Below are 17,411 nucleotides of genomic sequence, written 5' to 3' on the forward strand. Positions count from 1 at the left end.
ACTTTGAAACCTAGGCTGCCACCCAAGACCTCAGGCAGGGACACTGAAACTGAAACCTAGAGGGAGAAAGGCATGAAACCCCTTGACCCTCCACCAGGTGTGTGCTCAGGTAGTTGAGTTGCCTGCTTGTGCTATAGGCCAAGGGTACCCTTTATAATGAAAGAGTCGTATGCAAATTGTCCCCTTGACCAGGAGTTCCACCAGGGGGTGGGGCCAGCCGGGGGAGGTGGGGGGAAGGGAGGGAGCTCAGCAGCTAGGGACCCTACCAGTGCACGAATTTCATGCACTGGGCCTCTAGTTTTGAATAAAGTTGCTTGCTTTGCTTCAAGGCTGCTGTTTGCCACGCCTCTGAAATCTTTCTTATGAGATTGACAAGAGCGGGGAGGAGACCACAGCCCCTGGGTCTCAGGGGGCTGCCCCGGGACAGGCTCAACAGGCGATAACGCAGGAAAGGACTCTTATCAGGGAGAAGGATGATCATTTTCAGGGTGAATCCAAAAAGGTGCAAAGTCTCCATTTCGTGAATAAGCTTTCAAATCACGTGGACACCGGTGGGCGCGGGATGGCTTTTCTCCGCGCAATTCAAGCCTGGCAGGTCCAGGCCTTGGGTGTATCTCTGTGGGCCACCAGCGCCCATGGCGCCGGGCTTCAAACGCAGGACCCTCCGGCCTCCAGGTCCGGTGAACGCGGTGACTCCTCGGCACCCGCCCCCGGCTCCGAGCCCGGACCGCGGACTTCGCCCGCTGCCTTCCCCGCCCCGCCCATGTGTCTTTCCCACACCCAACCCGCCGGTGCCCGCAGGCGGAAGTGAGTGGGCGGGGCACCCGCCGCCCCGCCCCGGAAGTGGGCGGGACCGCGCGCGCCCACTGCCGTCCCCGCGGCTTCCCTCCCAGTCGCGCTGCGGCGGAGGCCGGCCCGCACTGTGCAGCTCGCTCAAGATGGCGGCGCAGCCTCCCAGCGGGATCCGCCTCAGCGCGGTGAGCAGCGCGAGGGGTGGAGCGGCCGCGTCCCAGGAGGGCGGGCAGGCAGGCGGGCGGGCGGGCGAGGGGGGGCCGCAGTGGGCGGTGGCGACTCGGCGGCCGGGCGGCTGGGGCCGCGCCAGGGTCGGGGGACGGGGCGGTCGCCTCGGCCCCGCCGGCGGAGCGCTCGGCGGCGGGCAGGGCCAGGGCCAGGCCGGCGCGTCCCGGGCTGCGTCCCGCGTTCTCCGGGTTCGGTTTCTGTTTTGCGTCCGAGGCTCTGGGGCGGGCCCGGCCGCGGCCCCTCCTCCCGGCTCGGTGCTGGCGGGCGGGCCGCCGTGTCCTGCGGCGAGGCCCCGGGGGCCGGCTCGCCCGCCTCGGACCGCGGGGCCCCGGAGCCTGCCCGGCCTGCGGCCCGCGGGCACTGGGGGTGGGGGACGGGGACGACGGGCTGCGGCCAGGACCGCCGGCGGCCTTGACCTCCTGGCGGCGGTGCCGGTGCCGGTGCCGCGCGCGCCGGAGCGCGTCTTCCCGACGCGGCGGGGTTCCTGCCGCTGCCCGTAGCGCAGCCCGCGGGCCGAGGCGCCGGGTCCTCCTCCTCCTCCTCCCCCGGGCCCCGCGGCGTTTTTGAAAACCCTGCAGCGTTTTCTGAACCCGGGAGTCTAAGATCGGAGGGAGCGGTCACAAGATGAATTAAAATTCCCCTTAACCTGTGGGCGTGGCTTCCCCACCTGCTTATCCAGAAGGAAAGTTGGCGGCGTTTATCATGCAAACTCGGACCTCCTCCCGAGAGGCTGTGGACTCCGGCCCCGGGATGGCCGCTCCAGCCCCTTCCATGCAGTGGTCGCGCGGTCACCCCCGTGGCCCTGGGGAGGGGGCATCGCCCTCGCCCCGCTTGCCCTCGCTCGGCCAGTTTGTGGGCAGCACCTGGCATTGCCCGACTTGATGGCTGAGTGGGGAGTGGCATCTTTGCATTTCCTTGACTGCTGGTGGAACGGAAAGTTTTTCGTGTTTCACTCTTTTTGTTGTTTTTGAAAAAGAACTATCCTTTGCTGGTTGTCCTGTTTCCTTTTTCTGTTCTTTCTTTTTTCTTTTCTTTTCTTTTTTTGTGTGTGTGTGTGTGTGTGTGTGTGTGTTAATCTATTGATTCCAAAGCGTTCTTTGCATGTCCTGAATAAAGGTCCTTTGGTTACGTAACTGGTTTATTGTATGAGATAGCATTTACTTTACTAGTGTGCATACAGAGAGAAACTTGATTCTTTCTTACTGTTGCCTTTAAACTTTATTTGCTAGTGGTTCCTCCCCACACCTGGGTGAACCTGGGCAGATTCTAATGCTTTCCAGTTAGCCTCAGGTACTGTAAAGTCTGATCTCATCTGGTTTAAAATCTGTGACTCCGACCCCGCCCTCTTAGTGGATCCAAATTCAGGCCCAGAGACCTGTGATGGGGCAAAGCAGCGAGCTGGTTTTTCCCGTGTGTGCACTTGCATTCTCCCCTCCCCTCCCTCCCCGCCCCTCCCAGGTAGCTGTGTCTGCCCTTCAAGGTTGAGGTAAGGAAGAAAGCAGAGATACGGGTCAAAACCGTCTTCAGAGGCCCCTATTGTTCCCCGGCTGGCTGGGTGAAGCAGTTGTCCACGTGCTAAATCTTTGTTTTGTGCGCAATATGGGCTGTTTGGAGCCTCATTGATGGAAATCTCCCATCTGCAGCTTCTGGACCGTCTCCACCGGCCTCCTTGCTTTAGGACAGGAATTGGCAAACTCCAGCTCATGGGCCACATCCAGCCTGCCACCTGTTTTCGGTATGGCCCAAGAGCTAAGAATGATTCTTAAACGGTTACCAAAAAAAAAAAAAAAAAAAAAAGAATATTTCATAATACTGGTATATAAAAATTATGTGAAACAGACATTTTAGTTTCCATTCATAAGTCTCATTGGAATATAGCCATCTTCATTCACTTATGTATAGCTCTCAAATGCTTGCATTAGGAGAGGGTCTAGGAATATGTTAAAAACCCTGAGGCACAAAGGGTGAACCATCATGTATGCAGATCTTTAAAAAATCACTTAGTAATTTAGGAGATCCCGGAATGGAATGTGGAGTGACAAGAACTTACTGAAATATTTGCCTTTTGCTTCCATATTACTAAGTAAAATGCTTATTCCATTTTGTTGTTGTTTGCCAGAAATCCTGCTGTGCATTTAGCTGACACTTACCCACACTTCTCATCTCCTCCCATCCTTCCAGTGCTCCTAGGTCTCTGTTTTTGGTTGAATTACTGTGATTTATCACTCATTATTATTCACAAATGAATCAGCCAGAAATATGGTCGTGTTTTCTTTGCTGTACAGCTTTTTGTTTTCCCTGAAGTTAATAATTGATTTGTATTTTGTTTGCTTGTTTGCTTAGTTTTCTCTGTATTGATTGATCGATCACTTTTTTATTCAAACTTTCAGGGAACTGGGAAATCTCTTCTAGGTGTGTTCAAGACACCCCAATATTTTGTCTATTTTATTGGTTCAGCTGTGATTTGAGGACTTCCCTTTACTATTCTTCTAGAAATTTTCTTCCCCTTTTTGTTGTGTCTCCATCCTACATATTCCTCTTTTGAGGTTTTCTCTCTTGGTAAGCGCAGTATCTTAGTGACGGAGAGCAAGGGGCTGTGGAACCACCTGCCTGGGTCCAAATCCTGACTGACAAGTGGATATGTGACTCTGGGCCATTTACGTCAGTTAACCTCTTTGTGCTTGAGTTTCCAGTCTGAAGTCTGGGAAAATCACCTTACCCACCTCGTAGTGTCATTTTAAAAATTATGTGAGCTACCAGGCCGATAAAGAAAAAAGTTTTTTTGAGGTTAAAAAAATGACTTTATTGTTGAGGATTTTACAGATGTCTTCCTTTATTCCTTTCATTGCTTCCCTCCACCTTGTTCCTGCCCCGCCCCAGGCCTTTACCATCCTATTGACCGTGTCCATAGGTAATCCATATCCTCCTATGTAATAAAAGCCTAATATGCAAATTGTCCCCTCGGGCGGTCATTCTACCGGGAGTTCGACCACTTGCTATGACGTGCTCTGACCACCAGGGGGCGGTGTGGAACATGGTGGGCGCCAGCGACACGGCACTGGTAGCAGGCAGCAGTGGAGGTGCTGCGGGCCCTGATGAGAGTGGGATGGCGGTGGGATGGTGGAGCAGGTGAGTGGGCGGCGCCAGGCCAAGGTAGGTGCAAGTGGGGGCCCAATCGCCTGGCAGATGGCTACCAGCGGCGGTGGCGGGGGGCCTGGCCCCAATCGATTGCCCTGCAGATGGTGACCAGATGCAGCAGCGGTGTTGGGGCTGCCTCCTGGCTCCCAGGCGCTGAGGGGAGAGGGGGGCGCGAGCTGGGGCCCGATCCCCACAGGCCACCCCCAGGGACCCTACCCGTGCACATATTCATGCACTGGGCCTCTAGTATGCATATAAGTTCTTTGGTTAATCTCTCCCCTCCTGCCTTCCTTCTGAGATTCATCAATGTGTTCCATGTTTCCATGCCTCTGATTCTATTTTATTCATCAGTTTATTTTTTCATTTAGTTTTAGATTCAATTGTTGATACATATTCATATTTCTTCTTTCTTGAACTTTTTTCTTTCTCCTCCACCTGTTCTTCTAATACCCTTCAACATTTCATGTAATTCTGGTTTGGTGGTGATTAACTCCTTTAGCTTTTTCTTGTCTGTGAAGCTCTTTATCTGACCTTCAATTCTAATTGAGAGCTTTGCTGGGTAGAGTAATCTTTGTTGTAGGTTCTTGCTATTCATCACTTTGAATATTTCTTGCCACTCCCTTCTGGCCTGCATAGTTTCTGTTGAGAAATCAGCTGACTTGTTTGGGTGCTCCCTTGTAGGTAACTAACTGTTTTTCTCTTGCTCCTTTTAAGAGTCTCTCTTTGTCTTTAGCCCTTGGCATTTTGATGTGTCTTGGTGTGGGCCTCTTTGGGTTCCTCTTGTTTGGGACTCTGTGCTTCCTGGACTTTTTCTTTCTTTATTTCTTTCTATTTCTTTCACCAGGTAGGGGAAGTTTTCTGTCATTATTTCTTCAAATAGGTTTTCAATATCTTTCTTCTCCTTCTGGCATTCTCATAATATGAATGTTGTTACACTTGAAGTTGTCCCAGAGGCTCCTTATACTATCTTCAAATTTTTGGATTCTTTTTTCTTTATGCTCTCTGATTGGGTATTTTTTGCTTTCTTATATTCGTTGGTTTGATTCTTGAAATCTTTTGCTGTTGGATCTCTGTAAATTATTCTTTATTTCAGTTAGTGTATGCTTAACCTTTTGCTCTCGATGTCGAGTGTGACTCGACACGGTTAGCATCGGTAGCAGCTCTTTTTATGCTCTTTGAATGTATCAATAACTTGAAATATAAAAAAATCCAAATAAATAAGTTTGTATGAAAAGAAACTCGTTTTTTATTCTACTGCCGCGCTTTGTAAAATATGGGGTATTTAAAAAATTAAATCCCGAGTAGAATAAAGGAATTGAGAAAAAAAGCAAGCGAGTGCAAAGGGTTAATTTCTGACTATTCCTTTTTCATGTCTTTGACGTTATCACTAAGATCCTTGAAGCTCTCATTAAGTCCTTTGAAGCTCTCATTAAGATCCTTGAGTAACCTAGCCATTGTTTTAACTCTATCCAGTAGTTTGCTCGTTTCCATTTCTTTCATTTGTGACATGTTTCTTTGTCACTGCATTTTGGCTGCTTCCCTATGTTTGTTTCTATGTATTGGGTAGAGCTGCTGTGTCTCCTTGAGTTGGTAGAGTGGCCTTGTGTGGTAGGTGTCCTGTAGGGCCCAGTGGCTCAGCCTCCCAGTCACTTGAGCTGGGCACTCAAGGTGCGCCCCTGTGTGGGCTGTGTGCACAGTCTTGTAGTTGAGCCTTGATTGCTGTTAGTATCACTTGGAGGAATTGCCCTCCAGGCCAATTGGCTGTGAGGACCAGCTGGGACTACAGTGGAAGAGCAGCTCTGCAGGAGACACCCCTGTGGAGCAGCAGGCCTTGCTTCAATGGGGCTCTGGTGCTCACTGAGTCTGCCCCTTGAGTGTGTCCCTTGTGGATGTGTAGAGTTGTAATCTGCTATGGTCTGAAACTGTCCATTGGGCGCACTGGGTCTGGGGCCTCCCGGGAGGTGCAAAGTCAGCCACTGCCCAGGGCCACCCAACAGCTACAGAGAGGTCTGCAGAGGCTGCTACTTGTATTGGGCTTGTAAGTGCCCAGGTGAGGCAGGCTGGTGCTAGTGCTGGGTCTTGGGTCTATTATTGATAGGTTGGGGCATGATGCTTGTTTGAGAGATTTTAGCAAAGTCTGAAGCCTGAGCCAGGACAGGCCTTTCAAAGGGAAAAACTACTGTAGTCACCTTGGGTGGGGCTGCATATTGGATGGGGCGGGGTCTCAGGGAATCACTAGAGCAGAGTGAATAGTGTGATCCAGGCTAATGGGGACTCAGGTATGGCTGCCAGTCAGCTCTGCGAAGGGGGAGGTCTCAGCATAGGAACAGTCACTCCTGTCTGTAAGAAAGCTGCCCCTGAGTTCTTACCCTGATGCTAGACAATCCAGTTCCTCCCTGAATGTCCCTGATTCCTTTCAAGCCACTGCCCCAGTGCTGGAGCCCAGAGGTAGCGAGTTTGTGTAAGTTCGTGCATCAGCCCTTTAAGAGGAACACCTGGGTCTCCAGCAGCCCCTGTCACTCAGTCACAATCTGCGCTAGTTTTTACAGTCTGAAGTTATGGGGACTTTTTTCCCCAGCTCTGGAACCCTGGACTGGGGGGCTGGTGTGGGGCTGGGTCCTCATGTGCCTCATGGGCAGGGGAGAGGGGTACTCTGCAGCAGAAATATCCCTCCTGATTAAAAAAATGGCGCACATGGTGTCAGGCCAGCCATTTCCATGCCTTCGCCCTTCCTACCTGTCTCGATGTACTTTCTTCTTCTATAGTTGTAAGATTTCTATTTAGCCAACTTTCAGGTGGCTCTGAATGCTGGTGGTTCTGTATTTCAGTTGTACTTTTATGTGGTTGTGGGAGACAGTGTGTACCAGCATTTACCTAAGCTGCCATCAAGAAAATATTTTAATGCCTGGTGATGATTAGCCTTCTGCTTATATTTCTTTCTAAGTGAGACACTAACACAAGGCGACTGAGAAATGTTCGTGCCCGAGTAGAGCTGGCCCTTTGGGGGGCTTCAGTGTTGTGTGATCAGGTAGGAAGGAGCCAAGTTTTTTGTTGGGGGCACTCTGTCAGTATCTATCTATAGACACTAAAGAATGGGAATGTTAGACTATAAAATAAGTATGTTTAAAATAGAAAACATTTTTACAGTAACTTTGAAAAAGTGAGAACAATAACAAAAACATGTTATCCAGAAAGAGGTGTAAAAGAAGCAAGCGGAACTTTTAGAAGTCGTTCTGTCTCCTAGAGAGGACCTTACAGTTAGCCTCCTGCTCCTGCCGGCCGGCCTTCCTGGAAGCTAAGCAGGGGGAAGGAGATAGAAGCACCACACTGTTCATCTTGCTAGCTTGGTTTCTGTTGTGGTAAAATACACAACAAGATTTGCCGTCTTAACCATTTTCAAGTGGACAGTTCAGTAGTGTTAAGTACATTCACATTATTGTGCAGCCAGTCTCCAAAATTCTCTTCATCTTGCAAAAATCGACCTCTTCTACCCGCTACAAAACGACTCACTGTTCCCCTTTCCCTCAGCCCCTGACACCACCATTCTGCTTGCTGTGAGTTTGACTACTTTAGGAACCTCATATAAATGGACTCATAAGTCTTTGACTTTTTGTGATTGTCTTATTTAACTTAGCTATTGTGAATAGTGCTGCTATGAACATGGGTGTACAAATATCTTTTTAAGACTGCTTTCAGTACTTTTCAGTATTTTCTCAAAAATGGAATTCCTGGCTTATATTGTAATCCTATGTTCAATTTTTTGAGGACCCTCCATAGTGGCTGCACCATTTTATGTTCCCTCAAAGCGTGCACAGGAGTGCGTTTCTCCACATCCTCCCCAGCATTTCTTACTATTTTCTAGTTTTGTTGTGTTTGTTAAGAGTACTTAGTTTTTTACTTTTGTGTTTTTAGTTTGCATTTCCCTAATGATTAGTGTGCTGTGAGCATCTTTTCACATGTGCTTAGTGGTCATTTGTACCCCATCTTTGGAGAAATAGCCATCCAAGGCCTTTCTTTGTTTTTAAAATTAATTTGTTGTTGAGAAGTAGTTCTTTATATTTTCTGGATTTTAATCACTTATTAGATACTTGAGCAAGTCAGCAAAAAGGCCAGATGCTTTATCCATTCTTTAGGTTGCTTTCTCACTGTTGATTTTGTCCTTTGATATACATGAAGCAGAATTTTTGGACTGGAACCCGGATTCTTTTTTTTTTTTTTTAAATTTCTTTATTGATTAAGGTGTCACATATTTTGGAACCCGGATTCTTTATCCGCCAGAGTCCAAGAATGAATCCACGGACAGAGAGTAGTATGACAAAGGTGGAGATTGATTGAAGAACAAGTACGGACTCCCACGTGGGGAGAGGGAAAGAGTCCCACAGAATGGACTCCCCCGTGGGGAGGGGGAAAGAGTCCCACCAACTTCCTGTTTCCATGGTTTATAAAGGCTGTAGTTCCTGTGTCCTGATATCCCCTCTGATTGGCCACTATCCCCCTTTTTGATTTGGTCACTATAGCAACTCCTGAACTCAAAGGTCAACCACATGGGACCTCCCTCATTGTTCTTTCCTTTCTGGGCTTTCTTCCTTCTTTATTTTGTAAACATAGACCTTTTTGGCTACTTCCAGCTCCTTGTCTTATGTAAATGCAACTGGCTGCTCCCTGCACCTGGCTTGCTTGTGTAATGGGGATGTACCTGTTGCTGCTTCCTTGTCTTATGGAAATGTAGCTGCTCCTGGCTTCCTGGTGTTATGGAGATGTACCTTCTCCCAGTCTGTAGCCCTGTGATTTTTCCATGGACCCCAATTCTAAAAATTCCCTAAGCCTGCCTATATTCCCCTAAAATTCCTGTTTCATACAGAAGTACAATCTAATTTATTTTTTCCACTTGTCTCCTGTGCTTTGGTGTTATATCTGAGAAATCATTGCCAAATCCATTGTCATGAAATTTTCCCCCTGTTCCTTCTAAGTTTTATAGTTTGAGCTCTGATGTTTAGGTCTTTTGAGTTAACTTTTGTATATGGTGTAAGGAAGGGTACAAATAACTTCATTCTTTTGCATGTGGATATTCAGCTTCCCAGCTATATTTGTTGAAAAGGCCCCCCCCCCCCCCCCCCCGCCCTCCCAGTGAAATGATCATTAAATTTTTAGGAAAATCATTTGACCATATATATGAGAAGGTTTATTTTTGGGCTGTTTGCTGACCTGCTCTTAACATCGTTTTGAGTTGTGCCTGAGCCTGCCATCACTGATTCCTCCAGAGGACACACTCCAGGCTTTGACAGGGTTGCTGAGGGTAGTTGCAGGGTTGGGTTGCTCAGGGTGAAAGAAGGATCTCAGGGATTCTTAACTGATTCTTGTAAAGACTTTCAACCTATCTTGTTTTCATATGGCCTCCACTACCTTTGATTCTGAAGGCACCAAAGTCTAATTCCTAAGCTTCTTAGGGTTCTTTCAAGGTTCCTGGCCTCCTTCTTTTTGGGTTTCTTATCTCCTGCTTCAGATTTTTCTCTTTCCAGGTTATTAAGTCAGTTAAGATTTCCAATTTCCAAACTACTGACTTTTGTCTACTATTAATTCATTTTGTTCTTCTGGGTTTATGTCTTTTTTCTCCTGCATCAGAGAGCAGATTCAGGACAGAAGAGGTAAACACTGTCTGTGTATTCAGGTTTCCATGTTTAAAAGTTTTATATTTAAGTTATTTAGCCCAGCTGATGTTGCTCAGTGGTTGAGTATTGCCCCATGTACCACATTCGATTTCTAGTCGGGGCGAATGCCCGGGTTGCTGGCTTGATCCTCCAGTAGGAGGCTCACAGGAGGCAGCTGATCAGTGATGTTCCTTTCTCATCGATGTTGCTATCTCTCTATTCCTCTCCCTAAAAATCAATACAAATATAAAAAATTTATTTAAAGTTTGTGATTATTGGTTTTTTTAAAAAAACATCTGTGTGGTCTTCATCACATCTCATTTATGTGTGCGTGTGTGCACGCCTTTTTTGGAAATTACTTTTTAAATGTCTAGTGATTTAAAGGGCTATTTTGTAGGGTGATGTCTTTTACCTAGTATTTAGAGGGGTGAGTGTCACATTTTCTCCTGGTGGATTGAAGTGTTAGATGTGCCAAATATCCCCCAAATAACCTGGGGGATCCTGTGCTGTCTGGTTGGGGCAATGTCTGCAAAGTAATTCTGCAGGTTATATAAGCGGGGCTGCTCCACAACCCAGGCACGCAGGCGAAGGCCTGCTCTTCTGCAGATCTTCATGTTATGCTTTTTTTTCTTCAATACCTGGAGTCCAGACCAAACAGACAAAGTTTGCATTAGGCAGGTCCCTCCTTCCTGTCTCTTTTATTGAGGGGGTGCGAGGCTCAGTGTGTGCTGCTTTTCTGCCAGATCAATCACAGGGTCGCCATGAAAACTGAAAGCCTGTGTTCCCTGTAAGCACCCCAATCTAACCTCCAGTGCGTCCCCATTTTCAAATCTTAGTTTTGTTCTTAATCTTACCTTCTTTACTTGAGGTCCTTGAGGATTTTCCTTATTTTTATGAATTAGTTACGCCTTTCAAGGGATACATTTTTAAAAAAAATTAATTCCAGAGAGGAAGGGAGAGGGAGAGAGAGAGAGAAACATCCATGATGAGAGAGAATCATGGATTGGTTGCCTCCTGCACATTTCCTACTGGGGATCGAGCCCACAACTTGGGCATGTGCCCTGACCAGGAATCGAACCTGGGACCCTTCAGTCCAAGGGCCGGCGCTCTATCCACTGAGCCAAACCAGTCAGGGCTAAAGGAATACATTTTTAAAACACTTATAATGCTTATGTTCCAGATATCCTACGCATTTACAAATACTAAGTTATTTAATTCTTCTTAACAATCTTGTAAGTGGATACTGTTAACCTCATTTTTACAACTTGAAGCACAGAGGTTAATTTACTGCCCAGGATATACACTTAATACATTCCACATCATGGTCTGCTTGTGTGAGTGTGTGTGAGTGTGTGTGTGTGTGTGTGTGTGTGTGTGTGTGTGTGTTACACTGCTGCTTTGGCTGTTCAAGTGGTTTTCTTTCCAGTTACTATAAAAAATAGTTGAAAATTGCTGTGATTCAATACCCAAAAAGCCACTGTTTAGCATTCACTGTTTCTCACTGATGCCTTCTTTGCTTTGCTCTCCTGGGACTCTCACTCAATAACAATTTGTATGGTGTCAGTTTGGAGCCTGTGTATACGATGAAGTCATTAAATGAAATTTGACATTCCTACCACCACACTGTGCCTTACATCTACAATCAAAGTATTGCAACATGGGCCCAAATACCACCTTGCTAACTCCCGATTTCACACTGACAGAAAGGCATGAAATAGAGGCCAACCCTAAGGGTTCATGGTGGTTGATTAATCATATTCTTCTTTGGAAGCTAAAGGTTTTATGCCCTAATGCCATGTCCCATAGTAAGATTTAGAAAGGTGGAGCAATACGCCATTTAAAAATATAAATTGTAGAATGACAATTGAGCAAGGAGCGGGGACTCTGAGTGCTGGCGCATTCTCAGGTAGGTTAGTGGAGAAGAGGCTTCTTGTGCAAGACGAAAGTCTGGACATTGGTTTTCATGAAGGGCTGGCTCTCTGTGATGTGTGCTTTGGAAAGTCTGATTGCCTATGTCCCTCATTGCATGGATGCATGCTGCAGCAGATCCAAAGGACACCGCCGCCAGCCGGGCCACCATTCCTCACAGCGTACTTCAACCTACCGCTGACCGAGTTCTTGGGGATTATCCAAACCTAGTGTGGACAGAGGAAGGCAGACCTCTGACACCTTGTGGCCCATTTAATTTGTAATCGAATCACATTCTAGGGCTCTTCATAGGAAACACTTGAAGTGCCTCTCTTTCCCCTTAAATATGATAGAATCTGTTCACATGAATGCATCAAGTCCTCGTTGCATGAAAAGCCTCTGCATGTTGAAGTGTTCAAGCCTCAGCCTTTTAAAGCCATTTGTGCATGTTTATACATTTGATATTTACATTACTCAACAATGTAGAGACCCCTATTCGGGAGGTTGATTGGCATATTCTCTCATACTTTATTAATGTGAATTAAATCAAACATAAAATCCTTGGAAGTGAAGAAGGTCTGTTGTATTTGAACGTTGTTTAAAGGGTTTATAGATGTACACTACTGCCATAAGGACAACTATGATGACTTTTCAAGAGCCCACCAGAAAAGCCTGTTGATAAAAAAGCGAAGCCAAGTTTACCAAGCCTAAGGGCCCTAAGTACAAAACACCCCTTGACCCAGCCTTAGTTGTGTCACAGTAGCGATTAGGAAACCTTGGCTGGGTAATTTTGAGGAAAGTCTTGCAAGGTTGGTAACTTTGGGGTTGGGCAATTTTTGATGTTATGGCTTTGGGTTGGTGGATATTAGGAGGCAAGGGTTTTGAAGAAAGTCTTGATGAGTAAACTTGATGATTAACAGTCCTATCTTCCAGGAATCTTACCTTCTCGGTACTATTTCCCAGGTATATCCTGAAAGAAACAGCCAAGTTACTACTTTTACTGGGTCTCAATGTTTAATGAAAGGACAGAACATTACATTGATTTTGTTAAACAACAAATTCTCATGGCTGAAAGCTGTTTATTGAGCCAAATGCCAGCCAGAAAAGGACCAGGTCCTGGGGCAGGAGGTCTCAACCACCAGCAGCAGGCCAGGTGGAGGAGGCAGACATGTGCCCAGTCCTGGAGGTGATGGGCACTATGCTTTGGGAGAGACAGATGCACGTTGCTTTGAGTTTACACCGGCTCCAGACAGAAGGGTGGGGTGGGGAAGGTGAAGCGGCCGTCCTGGGTGTGCACAGCCTGTCAGGAAGAGATGCTGAGCGCTGAGATGGGCTGTGGGGAACCGCCCTGAAAGTTGTGCGTTAGGAGGATGCTGCAGGAGTTGGTGCGCAGCTCCAGCGCCGTCAGGAATGTGAGCCGTCCGTTGTGAGTTGGTCACAGGTCTTGGCTGGTTACTTTCACTCTCCTGCTCACTGTGTTTTATTTAGCACCTCAGAATTTTTCTCTCAGTTTCTGTTCCTAAAAGTGAGACCTGAATTAATTTACATGAATCATGGGTTTTTTCCAGCTTTGCCCGAAGTTTTTACATACCAACTCTACTAGTCACACTTGGCCATTCAGTGCAGTTGCTGAATTAATAGGTATGTAAAATTGACATTTCATATGTAACCTATTGCTTGCAATTGAAGTTTAAAAAAAAACTTTTCATTGAAAAATATTATATAAATGTGCTTTATTAAAAAAACGTATCTTGAATGATAACATTATGGGTAAAAGTTACTTAGCATGACAGTTGTTCAAATGGATGTCAGATTAGTCAAATTAATCACTGTTCAACTTTACTATACTACTGTCAAAGTATTTTAATTCACTGAGTTCATAAAGTATTTATGTTGAAAATATTTTTATTCTGTTTATAAAAGAACTAGATCTACAAGAAATAAGTAATATGTTTTTAATAGTTGGGAAGGTTATTTTTCCCAATGATTTTTAGAGACAGTGGAAGGGATGGGAGAGACAGAGAGAAACTTCATTGTGAGAGAGGAGGATCAAGCCTGCAACGGAGATACGTGCCCTTGTCTGGAATTGAACCTGAAACCCTTCAGTCTTAGGCCGATGCTCTAACTATTGAGCAAAACCAGCTAGGTCTGGTGTGGTTTTTTAGCACAAGGAACACCATTTGGGGCCTGTGGTTTTCTCTTTATTGAAAAGAGACACGATTTGAAGAACTCTGTAGAAGGTAAACCTTCATCTGTGTTTGCAGCTTAGCAGAAAATGTGTCTCTTCTACATCAGCTGAGTGCTAGCTGACACCAGCTCTTAGCTTCCCTGTGATAGTAGCCAGGCTGGTCTGTGGGCAGAAGACCTGCTCATCTTGCTTATCTCTGTGGACAGCGATGCCTGCTTTTGCACTTGCCCAGTGTTGTGAGACCGGGACTTGCTCTCTGTATGGAGGGCTTCGGAAAGAGTTAATTCTGTCATAGTCAATGAGCGATATATAGCACGGTACAATGCTGTAGTTTTATGTTTTTAAATCTCAGAAGTTGTTAACATTTCAACTTTTTAAATGTCCTTAAAGTATGGTATTCTGTTGCTTGTTAAAAGATTGTCCTGAACTAGTTGCCTTTTTAAAAAAATGCAAACACAAAATTTCCCAAATTTTGTTTCTCAGATAATGCATATGATCCTGATGTGAATGCTAAACAGATATGGATTGACAAAACCGTGATAGATAAGCACATATGCTTGACATTCACTGATAATGGGAATGGTATGACTTCAGATAAATTACATAAAATGCTAAGGTATGTGAAGGTGTCACATTTCTTAAAATCATTGCTTTTACCTAGTTCAAGGGTTTCATGTGTTAGATTCTTGCCCATAGTTTTTGTTTGTTAAAAACTCGCAGTGTGCTCTATTCTCTGTTTTCCTTCATTTCTACTGTTGGGTTAGTAGGCAATCCCTACCATTCTTCTCATCATTCCCCCATGTCCGAGCTAATCTAGAATTCCACCTTTTATAGAGCTATAGCACATCGGTATCGGTTAGCTTATACTATAGTGTAAATTAGTTTTAACCGGTATTTCCAGTGAAACTTACCACTTTGTGCTGGGACGGTAATTTCAAAGGGATTCTTCAGAGGGTGAGGAAGCAGCATCAGAGTCATGAGGCCTTGGGCTCTGGGGTCACAGTATGAAGCCAAATGTGCCTGAAGTGGAAACGAAAATGCTTAGCCACAGGTACAGGGCCGAGGGAGAATGTGGTGGTGGAGGTCTTTTACTAAGGTCCTCAGACACTCCTTACGCTGCCCAAGGTCAAGGCCACCCCATGGGTAAACATACTGCCGAAGGCTTGCTGAGAACAAGAGTCATCCACACTGACAGGAGAGACTTCAGGGGGTGCAATTTCAAGGGCCCAGGGACCCAAATGATAACTCGGCCGTTTAGCCAGGATGTGCCAGGCCACACGCTCCTGTTTTGGTGTGTGTGATCCTTAAACACCCCTATGATGTAGACTTGTTTCCTTCATTTCAGAGGTGGGAAAACATACCAAGGCAGCTTAGCATTTACTTGCCCAAGATTGTAGATCTAGAAAGGATGACGCCAGCATACAAAAACTAGGCTCTTCACCTATTATAGTTTTTGAATTAAAAACATGAAGGTTTTACATACTTATTTTTAAAATCTGTCTTTTCTCTTTAGCTTTGGCTTCAGTGACAAAGTCACCGTGAATGGTCATGTCCCAGTTGGATTGTATGGGAATGGTTTCAAGTCAGGTTCCATGCGTTTGGGTAAAGATGCAATTGTTTTTACCAAAAATGGAGACACCATGAGCGTGGGCCTCTTGTCGCAGACCTACTTGGAAGCCATACAGGCAGAGCATGTTGTTGTCCCAATAGTGGCCTTCAACCAGCACCATATCCTTTTGATTTGGAAATGGAGACAATGTAGAAACTGACGAAATAGTGTGAACCATTCTGTCCTTGTGCCTTCCTCCGGATTCTCCCCTTCTAGCTCCCATCCCTGCCTCTGCCTTTATCTGTGGCTAAGTGTTGTCCCTCTGTTCTCGGCGGGAATTTTGCCATGGAAGTCCTTAACTGTTAGGCGGTTGCATTTCATGTTGAGCTTCTGTAGCCTTCCTCTCTATTTCAGTCTCACTGTGCTCTAATGAGACTTGTGGTCTGGCTTGAAAATTTCACTAATTACCATGACAAATAAGATATCTTTAGGAAAATATCCTCTGTATAACCACATTTCAAATATTGGAAACATTACATTAGGTGTAATAAACTTGCTCATACTTCATCCTGGGTATTCATTTGAAATAAGACTGCCATTTTAAGTTTGAGTTGGTTTTCATATTGCACTTGTGGAAAATATGTTATTGGTCTAAGTCTTTAACTTAGGATATACGCCAGATGATTAATTTAGCGGAATCAGAGGCAAGCCTGGCTGCAATTATGAAGCATTCTCTGTTTCCGACGGAGCAGAGTTTACTAGCAGAACTGGATGCTATTATAGGGAAGAAGGGGACGAGGATCATCATCTGGAACCTTAGAAGGTAAGTACAGACCACTGCGAGTTGTTAACCATTGGGGCGGTCAAGTGCACCTGCAGGAGTGATTGTGTTACCTTCATCCCTGGATTGTCAGACAGTAGAAATGCATTGAAAGGGGCTTGTTTTTTGGTATAGTTCATGATTTCTTTTCCAAGGATGTTTTATTGAGGCCACTTTGGCTTCAATTTGGAATAGTTTCATATTAAAAATAAATTTCCTAGCCTTGAGGTTTAGTCTCCATAGCACTCTATTCTTACTGTTACTCCACCCCTCTCCTCAAAACAAATAAATGAGACAATAGAAACCCACCTATTAAAAGAGAAATCTTTGTCCATTTAGTCCATTACTTAAAGCTAAGCATGAGTTAGCATCTGGTGAGAAAAAATACTGATGAGACTTCTGTTGCTGAAATTATAGTTCTTTGTCCTTATAATGAGAATAAGATCCTTTGCAAATAAAAGTTTTAAAAGTTAGGATGAATGTGTAATATAGAGATATCTAATACATATTGAACCATAGGAATAAAGCACAAATAATGGTAAACTAAAATTACGTTAAATCTTGTGCTTTCTGACCTCCTGTATTCCCTTTTTCTTTTCTTTCTTCTTACTTTTGCTTCCCTGTACCTCCCCGTTTTTCTTTCTTTTCAGTTTAAACTTTTTTTATTTTAAGATGATTGCAATTCGTGCTCAATTGTAAGAATAATGACAGATCTCATGCACACGGACCTAGTTTCCCCCAGTGGGAACATCTCGCAAAACTGTGGACACTTACAGGCATCGTGCAGGATGTCTTTATTACTACGGGGTTCCTCAGGTTGCCCTTTTATGTCCATAGCCGTTCTCTCCTTCATCCTCGGCAGCCTCTAATTCTCCATTTCTATAACTTTGTCATTTCAAGAATGGTGCATAAAAGGAACCACAGTGTGAAACCATTGGCTTCTTTCATTCAGCATAAATCTCTGGAGATTCATGCAGGCTCTTGCGTGCGGCAGTAGATTGCTTCCTTTTTCTTGCTGAGTAGTAGCCCGTGTGGCTGGAGCACAGGGTGTCTAACCAGGCACCTGGTGAAGGCCATCGGGTTGTTTACAGTTGTTGGCCATTACACATAAACTCTAGACAACTCTAATGCATGACAGGC

General features: G+C 45.5%; 1 protein-coding gene and 1 long non-coding RNA gene across 2 annotated transcripts in view; one reads left to right on the forward strand and one right to left on the reverse strand.

The window, feature by feature from the left end:
- The first annotated feature begins 910 nt into the window (after window positions 1-910).
- MORC3 (MORC family CW-type zinc finger 3) overlaps window positions 911-17,411 on the forward strand; it is a 45,561-nt gene continuing 29,060 nt past the window's right edge. The window contains exons 1-5 of the mRNA XM_054713530.1: window positions 911-977; window positions 13,283-13,355; window positions 14,386-14,518; window positions 15,416-15,630; window positions 16,127-16,274. Of these exons, the coding sequence (XP_054569505.1) occupies window positions 939-977; window positions 13,283-13,355; window positions 14,386-14,518; window positions 15,416-15,630; window positions 16,127-16,274 (608 nt within the window). The 5' untranslated portion in view covers window positions 911-938. The remainder of the gene's footprint in view (window positions 978-13,282; window positions 13,356-14,385; window positions 14,519-15,415; window positions 15,631-16,126; window positions 16,275-17,411) is intronic.
- LOC114233041 (uncharacterized) overlaps window positions 12,721-17,411 on the reverse strand; it is a 36,911-nt gene continuing 32,220 nt past the window's right edge. Inside the window, exons 2-3 of the long non-coding RNA XR_003619159.2 lie at window positions 14,814-14,922; window positions 12,721-13,233 (exon numbers count right to left, since the gene is read on the reverse strand). This is a non-coding gene — a long non-coding RNA (uncharacterized LOC114233041). The remainder of the gene's footprint in view (window positions 13,234-14,813; window positions 14,923-17,411) is intronic.

Source organism: Eptesicus fuscus, chromosome 3 (assembly GCF_027574615.1).
Source record: "Eptesicus fuscus isolate TK198812 chromosome 3, DD_ASM_mEF_20220401, whole genome shotgun sequence".
Taxonomy (NCBI): domain Eukaryota; kingdom Metazoa; phylum Chordata; class Mammalia; order Chiroptera; family Vespertilionidae; genus Eptesicus; species Eptesicus fuscus.